This window comes from Ascidiella aspersa, chromosome 3 (genome assembly GCF_963924565.1).
Source record: "Ascidiella aspersa chromosome 3, kaAscAspe10.2, whole genome shotgun sequence".
NCBI lineage: Eukaryota > Metazoa > Chordata > Ascidiacea > Phlebobranchia > Ascidiidae > Ascidiella > Ascidiella aspersa.
The window spans coordinates 19,118,480-19,131,032 of NC_139449.1; the positions used below are offsets into that span (position 1 = coordinate 19,118,480).

General features: G+C 40.2%; 1 protein-coding gene across 1 annotated transcript; it reads right to left on the bottom strand.

Annotated features, from left to right (window-relative positions):
* Positions 1–501: 501 nt before the first annotated feature.
* LOC146160592 (testin-like) lies at positions 502–10,234 on the bottom strand. Its single transcript, XM_083383568.1, has 8 exons — positions 10,044–10,234; positions 9,563–9,648; positions 8,876–9,479; positions 8,626–8,718; positions 7,758–7,988; positions 7,367–7,582; positions 4,519–4,698; positions 502–1,567 (listed from the first exon to the last, which is right to left on the bottom strand). The coding sequence occupies exons 1-8, from the start codon at positions 10,080–10,082 to the stop codon at positions 1,388–1,390; spliced, it is 1,629 nt and encodes a 542-aa protein (XP_083239694.1). The 5' UTR covers positions 10,083–10,234; the 3' UTR covers positions 502–1,387.
* Positions 10,235–12,553: the final 2,319 nt, after the last annotated feature.

Sequence of the window (12,553 nt, forward strand, 5' to 3'; positions counted from 1 at the left end):
TTCACCGAATCTGTCGATAGATTTCAGTTGTACACACATATGTATGTTCATGTTTCATTAGCTTTACCTATGCATAAAAAACACCACTTCACAAATCGCCACAACAACTTTTAACATCCATATACCAGGATGCGTGAAACTGAACTGTTATCAATATTCTGTCCATTAGATCTAAGAAGTAATCGATTAGCCTACAGTTTTAGACAGAAATTTTAGTTTCTGGAACCAGTAGCCTATATACAATGAAGTTAGAAGTTTAGCTCGATGTCGCCGAAGGTCTTTCTTTAATCTTACCAAGGATGTGTTTCTTAATGGAAATCCGAAAAAGGCCGTTTGAAACATTATCATTTGAGAATGGACCAGTGTGTTATCATCGCCATCATAAAATAAGTGGGAAGGGCCACGCGTTTGTTTCATCACAACATAATCAGTTCAAAACTGTAGCAATAATTTTGGATAAGAACGACACTACAAATATTTTCCATGATAAAAAGCAGCACGATCTTAACTGGTCCTTTAATTTACACTTATATGTACTAAGAAAGAAGCCGATAGCGAAAAGAACGGCAAAAGCAGCCATTATCTTAGGAACAAGGGTTAGTTGCAATCACAAACGTTTAATGTTGAGTGGTAAAATTGTGTTTATAACAAACAATATGCAGCTTCTTACTGAAATTTTACTTACTGAAAACAAAAGTGGACAATACAAACAACAGAAATTAATTCACTTTAAAGAAAAAATGTGCTAGTTTTTTCCTATTATCACAAATCTGGAAACGTGGAGAAAGGTCCGAAAACAAGAATACCGCACGATTTAAACCAAACAAGAAATTTAAAATTCCTGAAATTAACACAGTACTTACTGAGGGAAGTACCCAATTGTCTTATAAAAGTGTTTTCAGCGAAGCAAAGCAAATACTTGCAACAAAACAATTTCCAATGGCGCGGGAATTAATGTCAATAAAGTAAAATTACAAGTTCAGGTACACACAATCGAAACAAACACTATATAATGCATACACGCTTATAAAGAGCTTTAGCAAAACTGACGAAACGCAAAAATTGGACGGATTTGTTTTTTTAGCGAGCAAGACTTCGGCATTAAGTGTTGGTCCAAAGATGAAATAAAGAGGAGGTATGCTTGACTTTCTTTGCGACCCTAAATCGGTTTGGGCATAAAACATGTTAATCGTTAAAAAAATAACTATTACCAGAGGTCTGTCTTCCCTAAACCAACTAAATCGACACAGAGGGAAAGTTTAACAGCGCAAGGAAAAAACGCCGTAAAACCGTAGTCACAAAGAGCAATTTAAAACCACTTGGCGATAAACTAGGTGCTTGATCGATCGACGAGAAGAATGACGTCACGAAGTTTGGTGACGTCTTGTTACTGTCCAGGAGGGATTCGAGCGCGCTTACATTGGGAGCAGCAGAACACCATCTCGCCTTTGGGAATACACGGCTTGCCGACCAGCGATTTTTCGCACTGTGTGCACTTGAAGCACTCGGGCTGGGCGTGCCAGTGGAACTCTTCGAACGTCACCCACTCCGTGTTGGGCGCAATGATCTGGAAAGACATCACCCGGTTACGGTGCCATTTTAAGTATTCGGGTTTTGTTTAACGTAGACTACGGCCAAATTTGGCGCATAAAGTATTTATAACTGTGGCCGTGAAGATTTTTGGACAAGGTGTTGTTAGTTCAGGGCAGGGTTTCTTCAATTTGGGTCCATGGACCCCTTGGGGGTCCGTGAACTAGTTTTAGGGGTCCATGAAGGCCTACTTAAAATATTAGTGGATTATTAAAAAGTGTCAACCTACCAAAGAAAACAGTTTAATTAAAAATAAAACGGTTTTGTATACTAAATGGAGGAAGTCTCCATTTCACCTCCATTTTTGAACCGAAATCAGCAGATTGATGAAGTCTATTTGTATTGTGACGTCAATTTGTGACGTCATTTTTGACTTTTTTGCCTACTGTGGTCCATACTAGGCAAAAAAAAATTTAGGGGTCTACGGTAAAAAAAGTTTAAGAACCCCTGGTTTAGGGGTTAAGGGTAGGTTATATGAACAGGTATCGTGCATGTCACACAAGTTGTGGATTTTGACGTCCGTGGTTTTACGATCGTTTAATTTCCGCTTCGCCTGTGATGTATTCGTGCTGTCATGTTCGGGACTCAACAGAAACGTATTTTAATATTAAATCCATGTACAAGATTACAACCATGTCGATGGACATTGCCTGTAAGAATGTATCACTCAGTCTCATCCCTATTTACATAAGGGGTGGGCACTGGGCAATTATTATTGTGGTCGCACGTAAAACAGAACTATTATCGAATACACATAATGATTTGGGATTCGTTATACAAAAATCTAAATAACATTATTTTGACAAGCTGTTTACGGTCGGGGGCGGATCCTGGATTATTTTTCGGATCGCGTTGAACACACAAAAACGATTTGCACTGATCAAGATAATTTTGACTACATCAAACAACAAGTTGTGGGGACTATTGGCATAAATGGTCGCACAGAAACCACGCAAGGCACTCTGAATAAAACTAGACATAATTATTAACTTCATCTATAACTCAAAACCTATCCCTAACCCTATAAGCAAGGGAAAACAGTTGGGTGACCAAACAGCTTCGTACTTTTGTGCCCCATGACATTAGTAAGGCTTTCATTATTTAACGCACATTGGGAGAATGGTCTGCATATTTACACCAGGATACCAGTACGAACAATGGAACCATAGGCTACAGCTACACCTATAGGACAATTACCCTTCATGTGAATATAAAAAAACGGCAACTCCCTTTTTACTGGTAGGCTAGTAGCTAAGATTTCACGGCGGACTTTTGTTTTCTGACATTCGAACAAAAAGCAACGATAAACAGTACAGCAGAGGAATGGACACAATTACAGCAACCATTAATCAGAGGTATAGAAGCAAGGCGACTGTCGAACCGCACGCTAATACAATAAAACGGTTTCGTATGAATAACTGCCTGACAAGGTTTTTTTTTATATACACATAGAGTCTTATATTTAATGAAAAGCGATATAAAGCTGTAACATAGTTTCCTAGCCAACAACTTTTTTACCCTATGCTATACTGCTTTAATGCCAAGAAACAGATATATGTGGTCCGGTAAAGGTGCACACAGTTTTAACATGCCTAGTTTAAATAAACCAGCTGTTTGTTACATATTGGGAAAACAAATTATATCATGCTGCCTTCTCTGGGCGATAAAAAAATCAATACTTCTAAGGAGAAAGCTTGCCCTTTTGTTGTGGGATATTGGGATTTGGGAAATCAGTTTTGTTTAACTCCTTTTGAATAAAGCATTGTTTGTAGCGGTTAACAATAATCTACACTGTGGCTGTTTGTTTTCCTTAATTGGTCATAGAAACACCCCCCCCCCAAAAGAAAGACTAACAAACAAACACAAAAAACATTGGAGGTATGTACATTGGGACGATAAATCTTTTATAAGTTATTCGTTGTATAAAAGTAGTGTAGTACGGTTTGACGCAAAATCGCGATAAAGTTAAGCTTAAAACAGATACAACACTTTCTGAAACGAATTATTTACGAGCCTAGCTGCAAAGAAATTGTTGGGTGCATTATTGATGCTGTTCACATGGGAAAAAGGGTTCTCTTGGCTTTTTTTAAATGCACTCGGTGTTTGGTTTGTTTATGTGTGTTTGGTGATGTTGGAGACGTTAAGGGCCATAAAATTCCTGTATAAAAACACTTGTTTTTCGGGATTTAATTGGTTCTATCAAAGCCTACAATATGATTTCAGGGAAAAGGTTCTTGTTTGACAAAGGAATAACAGGATACGTATAACGAAATTAATTAAATAAACTGTAATTTGGTTTTAGATCGCACTGGCAGTTTCCCAGTGAATTCTGATTATGGCGAATCTGCTGTGCCCGTACACCCTTTTAGCAAAATGTATAAATAAATACTGCACTCAGAGAAACGAAGTCAACGAGGCATAATATATGCATAACAACCACGCCAGCACCTGACCCGCTCAACCGTGTCGCTCGCGTAACCTACCTGTTGAGTCATTGGTTAGTGTAACCATTGTAAGACACTTCGCGGTGGTTTAAGGCCTTTCAGCATGGACAGAACAACAATGTTTCTACAGACCTTACTTTCAACATCCTAAGGCTTTGTCATTCAGACTTAAACATACTACACCTGATAAGGACATTTTATCAATATTAAGTGGCAACCTAATGTGCAAAAGTAAATAATCAAAATGCATTTTAAAGTTTTCTTGATATGTAGGTTATGGATTGGTAAGTTTTTTTTTTTTTCAAGTTTAAATTAATTAAAAAACAAAAAAAATGGTATGTATTGTAGGTACAGCCATTAGATTCAAAACAAACAAAAATTGCATGCGGAAACGTGATAATTTTAGTAGGCTTGTTTACATATTGATCTGCTGACCCACTACTGAATATGCTAACCCACTACTGTTGTTAATGTTATACCCCACCTCTTTGCAAGTTGAACAGGAGTGGGCAAACGACTTCTCGTAGCAGGGTATGCACACTGGTTGGTTATCGTGCGGTACGTAGTTCTTTCCTCCAAGCGGCTGGTCGCAGTGCCAGCAGCAAAAGTGCTTCAAGTGCCAATAGCAGTCCTCGGCTTGTGTGTACTCCGGGGCGAAGATTAACTGAATAAACAAATAGAGAAGCTTTAGATTGTAATGAAACGAACATAGTTTTCGATATCAAACTTTCCGCCGACACGGTGCGAAAAGAGTTTGCGTTTTGTAATAATGATTGAAATCATTCTTTACCTTAAATTGCTTTTGAACGATCAACTTCTAAACGAAACGACGGTAGCGCGAACTAATATGTGTGAAAAATATTTCTGTTGGTATATGCATGCTTGACCACGCCCACAAATGGTCATATGGTGTAGCAAACCGTCACGGGAAGGGAGCACGCGATCAGTCACTCTTATAAACACAATATAAAAAGGGTCTAAGCAAACATGCATTAGAGTTTACAAAGGTCGACTCGGGGACACACTGCTTCTTGTTTATTTCTTGGACCTAAACTTAGGAATGTTTGCCTAACAACTACACTCTACGAGTTTGCCAAAAATGATAATTTTGCTTAAAAAGATGGTCGTTAATTTGATACCATTAGCGTTTCTGTGAAATATGATAAACATTCCTGTATGTATTTTTAACACATGTTATAACCATAACTGCTAAAAAGGGCATCGTGGCAGAACGGCATGACAATTGTAAATTGCAATCTCATTTGCACTGAGTGACACCTCGAGTGGCGTTACTCGGCATAAACGAACCTCAGTCACGTTATGCCAATGAAAAAGCAATTACCACGATTTGTCAATAACACACAGTGACGCTTATCGAAAATAAATAAGTAATCGATTACCAGCACTAAACATCAAAAATATTCCGAATATCTGATAAAAAGTTTATAGATCCAACACAGCCACTTTTGCCAACCAGTTAAACATATTACTTTGCTTGGCGTTACTGTTTAGCAGGCAAGTCGCCTCCTTTTCCTTATCTTTTGACAGACCATTACTTTACAGTACAAGAGTCACATGGCTATTGTTGCTACATATCGATTATATGGGGGTGATTAGAGATTGTGGATTTATTTTAATTAAAGTGGAGACCAGCTTGGTAAGATGGCATTAAATTAATATGGCGAAGTGAAAACCGGAACAGCGAAACAACTAAATAGGAAGGAAGGCAATTAAATCTCAGCAGGGAACAATCCACCAGTTTACTTTACAAACAAACGCTATTAAATTACTAAAAAGTTCATAGAGATAGACAAATAACCTTAGGCCGCAAATAGCTTTTAAGAGAGTCGTTCGCTGTGGCAATATATCAAACCCCAGACGAGAAAGCCTAGTCAATTGAACTTGGCAAGAAGCAGTCATATGGCAACGATTTGTATTGAAGGAGTATTCTCCACACGTACAAATAATACATCAGGAAGTAGAATCGTTCTGGACGCCAAGCGCCTATCGCTATCTGCTGCGCGTCTAAATATATACAGTGTATGCCCGCATTTCCAAGGCGAAAAGTTAAACTGGAAGGCTTGTGTACAAAACTAGCAGGTCGAGGCGACGGGCTGCTGTATGTTTTCACCGCAATCGCTCCAAAGGAAATGACGCCGATCACGCTTCCCGTGCTAGAGAGCGCAAGGCACTTGCTGGTAAAAAGGCAGGGGCTCGACCAGCAAGCAAAATACAGATACAGCAACATCCCTAATAAAGAAGAAGCTGTCGCTCGTGCTGACGCGGCGCATTCGGCCTGTGATGCACACCACCGGCGTCATGACGCGGTTTCGACGAATGACACGAAAACATCAGCGAAATTGCCACAAAACCACTTATAAAAGGTATCTTGAAAGAGCATGACGAGCGGACAACTAAGTGGTTGAACGCATACCGCCAAGGACGCTACACAAGGGGTCACACTTTATTCACATAGGAGAAGTTTATTTCAGCTATAAAACAATATTGGCGGCCCACTCAAACACGTCTCGTGCCAATAAATGTTTGTACACGGCACGCCTACGTGATCAGAAATTGGTGCCCAATAGAAACAGCACCGGTTGACAGGTGTTTATGTTCATCGTTACAATTCAAAACAGCACATCAACCTGTATATCGTTATATGCGTTAACCATTCGTATCTTCGTATATAAATAAGCAATACAGATAGAACAACATAACTAAACTCAAATGTAAGTTATCAACAACCAGACGACACGAACCCCGCAGATCTGCAAACAACTGTGCAAACAAGGAGTGGTGAAACAGACGACTGTTTTGTGAGTCATGTCCAACGCACTTGGTTCCGCCCTGGTCTAAAAGTTGAGTGCGTGCCAACTTCCTAGTGAAACTACGACAACAAAAGACGAAAGCATTTCAGTCGCATCGCTTCGTGTGTTTTAAATACTGAACTTAGTTTCGTACTTTATCTTAAAACGAGTGACGAATTTTATGTTGTTTTATGATTCACGCCCTTAAGGATGTGAACAAAAACAACGTGTAAGCCTTTATCATGTGATTAACAGGAACTGTGTTTCCAGACAGGTACCAGACGAAAGGCACTCACACTCACACGCCGTAGCTAGACGCTAGACATAAACGGGTAGGCTACTTAAGTTTGTTGCGCATAACGTCAATAAGCCATGCCAAATGTGCGAAACATATAAAAAGTGAAAAAGCATACGTAAAATTGGCCTATGCATGTATAGCAGTCGGGAATGATGCACTAAAAGCGAAAAAACAAAATACCCTGAGTGCATAAAACCAGCACAAGCAGTCCTATAGAAACAAACCTCATCGCAGGCGGCACATCGCGGCTTGTGCAGCTCACAATAGTGACGTCCGCAGTAAATCTTGTCCTCGTGGAAAAAGTAGATAAGGTCGACCAGCAGCTCTTTGCATTCAGCGCAACAGAAGCAGCCCGGGTGCCAGTATCGCTCGGTCCCCGCGCGTTCCGCCCAAACAATGACGTCACCAATGTTCAGCACCTCGTGGCACTCGGCACAGGACTGCGAAAACGGAGTTTAAAATTTAATTATGTGATTATGAAAATATCCCAGGCGCGGATTTAAACTACTTCTTTCGCCGAAAAATATAAACAGGTCGTGTTCTTTTTTTGTTTACTTTAAAGTGAGCAAATAATATCGCTTCTACGTAATCGCCAAAGTCGAGTTCGCTACGTACCTTGTTCTTGCCGTTCTCTTCCACCTTGCCGCCGCCCAGCGCACGCTCCCGGTATTTCTTGACGAAGAGCTGCATCTCTTGTGTCTCCTGGGGTGTCAGGTCATGGCACTCGCCCGGCTCCTGGTCGTGTGTGGGAAGCTGCCGCATCAGCTGCTTCTTCCTGTACTTGGCGCCGGTCGTGCCCACTATGGGGCGCTTCTCTTTAGGCAGCGCTGAAATGTAGCCGCTTACCTGTGCGGACAAGTAACAGGGCGACGCTTGATTACTGCTTAAAAGGTGGGAAGGCCAAATTATCGCAATGCCTTATATAACTTGGCTGCGAAGTATATTAGTAGCAAACGCCTTCAGTTATGGTAATTAGGCTGCAATATTTGTCTCTCTGTGCAATAGCCGATTGTGTATTGTTAACGCACGTCGTACGATAAAGCTTTTAAACCATACTACATCACGTCTCTGGCACATGAAACGACTTCTGTGACGTTTGCAAATTACATGTCGCACAGAGTTAACATCATTGCGGCCCTCTATGTTTTGCACTGGTTATGTCAGCAAACAAACGTAGGACATTTCTAGATACGAGCTTTTTGGCCAGTTGTACAATGCCGTACAACACAGGACTACACGCGGCTATCAGCACAAAGAGCTTCAAGTATCCATTATAAACCCTGTTTCTAATGTCAGGCTATACGCAAACGACCTGTAAATATTACTTACACGTACAGTCACACACAAACAGTTAAGCTGATTCCGTAAACCTAGGTGTCTATAATACAGTTTTCCGATCATTTAAAGAACTGTGTTATTCTTATTTGTTTTATTCTCCAATTACTACAACCAGGTGAACGTAACTCATAAGGTTTCAACTGACCAACTTTTCGTCGGCAACTGGCGGTGTCCAATCATATTCCTTTTCTTCGTCATCGCTAGACGAAGCGTCTAAAGTTGGGGCTGTCTGTTTTGCCTTCAAAAGTAACACAAGAGTTAATATTGAACTACTCTAAAAATAATAATACATAAAGCTTACTTTCTAATAGTATTAATGACATAAAACTTGGCAGTTAACACAATATCTGCACCTCAAAATAATTATCTTTCTCTACCAATAAATTTAAAAATACCTGGGTCTGTGCTACTGCTGGAATATTATTCTGGATCCGATCAACGTCGTTGTTATGCTTTTCTGTGACAACCACCTTCTCAGCAAACTCTTCGGGAAGTGGGGGAACGCCAGGTAAAGGCTCGTTTTCCAGATCAGCAGGAGGGGGTGGCAAGGGAGGTGGTAAATCGTCAACAGGGGGGTCTGGGTAAGTATCATCGTAAACGACCTTATTTTCTTCTGCTTCGCTGCTACCAAAATCAAGCTGATGTTTTTTTCCACCAATGTCAATGGTAACATTCAGGTTGGAAGCGGCTTTTACGGGAGAATTGCCTGACGAGTTATGGGATGACGTGTTGTTGTAGGTAACTGTTGCTGTTGCTGGTGGTGTTGCTGGTGCTGGTGCTGGTGCTGGCGTGGCTGGTTGTGCTACTTCTGCTTGGGGCACCTGTTTTACCGGCTTTGGCGCGGGGGCAGGGGCAGTCTGCTTGGTTGGAGCTTGTGGGGAATTATTGGTTTCGACGTCTTGCATCAGCAACTTGCCAATGTTGTTGATTCCGCGCGTCGACACGCTGGAAAGGACATCGTGGTCCTCTTGCTTACACTTGCAGTTGCGGCATATTTTTCTGAGCAAAGGTGCGACACGGAATAAAAAGTGTTTATGACGCGCTTCTTTTAAGCAAGAAAGAGGGTATAAAATAATACGTACCTCCAGAAGTGCAGGTCGAGACCTGGACATTTGTCACCACATTTTAGGCATGCCGCTCCTGCTCCGACCTCGTGTGTTAATACTTTCTGAAACATAAGTTTAACGAATATTGAGTCGAATGTTGCCAAACAAGAGTGAAGGAAAATCATGAAAAACGTGGAGACCCCAACCTCATCTTTTTAGAAGCAAAACAAATCACTGAGCTGAATATTTTCTTAACCCATTCGTATTTAATTGCTTTTTATGGAAACAAATATAACCTCGCGCGCATACAGTATTTATTTAAAAACAAGTTAACAATAAAACAACATAACTAAACCAAAATGAACATCGGGATACACGAATTAATATACAATGAAACCTAGAAGGGATGGTTAACGAATTATTACGAAAAACCTTGAAAAATTAAATAGGTGATGAATTTACTATTATGCCCACTAGAACAGGTTGTTATACCACGCTTTAAGTCACTTTCACCCACTTCCGTAATTCCGGAAACAATCTGGGCGTCAGTAGCCATGTTCGTTGTTCTTCTTGCAGTCAGCGACAAGTTTCGTTCGACAAAGCACGTTCAACGAACACAATTCAGAGGTTTGGTGATTTACTGCGCTACTGCTACTATAATTGCCATGCGGCCCAGCCTTAATTGGCCTGCGGCAATTTAAAAGAAAAGAAATGAGAAAGGAAAGACGTCAGCACCCATAAAAAAAAATCTGCCAATATCTTGTTTGTGGACTCCGGTCTATTTTTATTACGAATCGTCCAAAAGTGGAACGTAAATTATAGAAAAGAATATTATACTTTGAATCTTTGATGTTAATAATCCTTACGTTCCTGAAAGTTTCGCAATAACGTACCTTCTTGTTATCTCTTTTGTTTATGCAAGACAAACCAAGCGTTTAATCAATATTATCATCACAGCGTCGCCCCCTTTACTGAAACTACGTTGGTAACCACTTCATGCAAACTCAATCAACTGAAATCACTTAGTGCTGATTTAAAGTAATCCTGGCCATTTGAATCTGATTCGCAGTCATTAAGACTTTGTATTAACAAATATCAAATCTTGCTGTTAAGAGACTAGCTTGCTGATATATTACGGGGTCGCCGCTGAGCCTAACTATGTGGCCTATGTGCACCTGTGCAGTTTTTGTAGATTATAATCATTTGAAGGAATATAGCCAAATATGTTCTTATACCACCATTTCCTATATAAGTGTATTCTTACAATAAGATATATTTTTTGGTACACAAGTATTACGTAAAAAACGTTTCGATGAGAATTGTGCATACCGTCGTAAACACTCTTCACCTGTGACCTGACCTCTATCAGTGGGTGCTTTAAACGAGGCCGGTTAATTAGCAAAACTGTAGTAGTCTGTGTGTGCTGAGAACTGTGCGTAGGCGGACTGGGAGAAAGTAGATGGCAGCTTAATAAAAATAACTAAAGTTTGTACCTAAAGCGTACAAAACTAATCAGTCAAATGTAAACGTCGTTGACAATAGCGCAAAATTAACGCAGAACCATACTTATGCTATATAACAGCACGATCCTGTTTAAGCTGACTAAACTGTTAGATAGCACCACACTCGAAAGCAGCCTGCCACACAAAGCCATGATAACTTTTCTGCCTTATTTGGACACGTTTGTTTTGCTCGCTTGCGCTTGCCTTTTTTCTCACATACCGCCGGCGGTATGTCTCAGTCTGAACGTACGCGAAGACGAAGACTATACAACACTATAGGCTACAGACTGAAAAACGTCGAGGAAAGCTTGAAATTGGTCGGGAAAAGCAGGGTATCGTTTGAGGGTAATTGCACCACTTTCCTCTTGAGAGAAATAATACATAGAATTTCTGTATGAAAATTAAAATCGAATTTTTTTGACCTTTAAATACAAACGCAGTGTAAGTATATTTTATTTCAACGTATTACTGCGTTAATCAATGGAAGCTTAAAGCTGCTAAACCACAAATACAAAACTATGACCTTATAGAGTAAAAAATAAAAACTGTTTTGTTTAGCTCGGTTGACGTTCGGACTATTAAATAGTTATACAAGAGCAATATTGCGATTTTCAGAGCAAAATAAAAAATACAGTAGTAATAAACAGGGGCGAATCCAGGGGGTCACGTGACCATGGTCATCCCAACTTTTTTGGCCCATTTTAACTACGTAAATGCAAAGTTTTTGCAGGTTTTTGCATTACAATAGGCGGCTAAAACTTTAGCCGAGGCCTTTGGGGGGCGTTTGCACCAACTTTAACTTAAGCTGGCCAACCAAAGAGAAAGGGTTAACTGGTGAAAACGGTTTACATTTGCGTAGTACTTATACAACTTGCTGTTTTGGGCCTGATCCAGGAAAAAAGGGTGCATTGCCTCCCTAATTTGATATAGGGAAATGCCAGATATTTCGCGCTACCCGCAAATCTTGCTTGACGTATTACAAAGTTTGAAATGTATTTAAGCCCATATAGACGAATTCGACTAAAAGGCGACATGTGTAACAGGGCATTCCCTAATGACCTAATCGAGTGGTTCTCAAACAGTGCGCCGCGACGCCCTGGTGCGTCGTTTCAAATTTCCAAGGGCGTCGCATAATAATTGTGTTTCGTATGCAAACTGAACTGCGGCAATAAAATGCTTGCAAATATTACCAGTCCCTGACGTCTGCATTTGAACTCATTATTACAAACTGTGGCTTTCGATTACGATTTAACAAACACATTTCTCAATTCTCATTCACCTCAGGGCCTCTTACAGTTGGTTATTTATGGATAAAAGAGCTTTTGTTAAAGCTAAAATGCAAATAATCGACTGGAGGTAACCGTACTTCTAATATTCCTAGGCGTGTCGCACTAAATTCAAACAATCCTCACTAAATTAAAACAAGAAAGCCCACACGTCACACCAACTTTTTTATCCAACTTTGCTCAATTTTAAAAAGTTAGCAATTTCTTGCGCTGTAGTTGCGCTTTGCTTGTTTTTTTTC

What these genes read in the sequence shown, in the direction of transcription:
- LOC146160592 (XM_083383568.1), bottom strand. Translation starts at nt 10,082, where the DNA reads ATGGCTACTGACGCCCAGATTGTTTCCGGAATTACGGAA. An exon ending in CTCGACCTGCACTTCTGGAG is followed by an intron (nt 9,480 to 9,562) that starts GTACGTATTATT and finishes ACCTTTGCTCAG; the next exon opens with AAAAATATGCCGCAACTGCA. An exon ending in AAGAGAACGGCAAGAACAAG is followed by an intron (nt 7,583 to 7,757) that starts GTACGTAGCGAA and finishes CCGTTTTCGCAG; the next exon opens with TCCTGTGCCGAGTGCCACGA.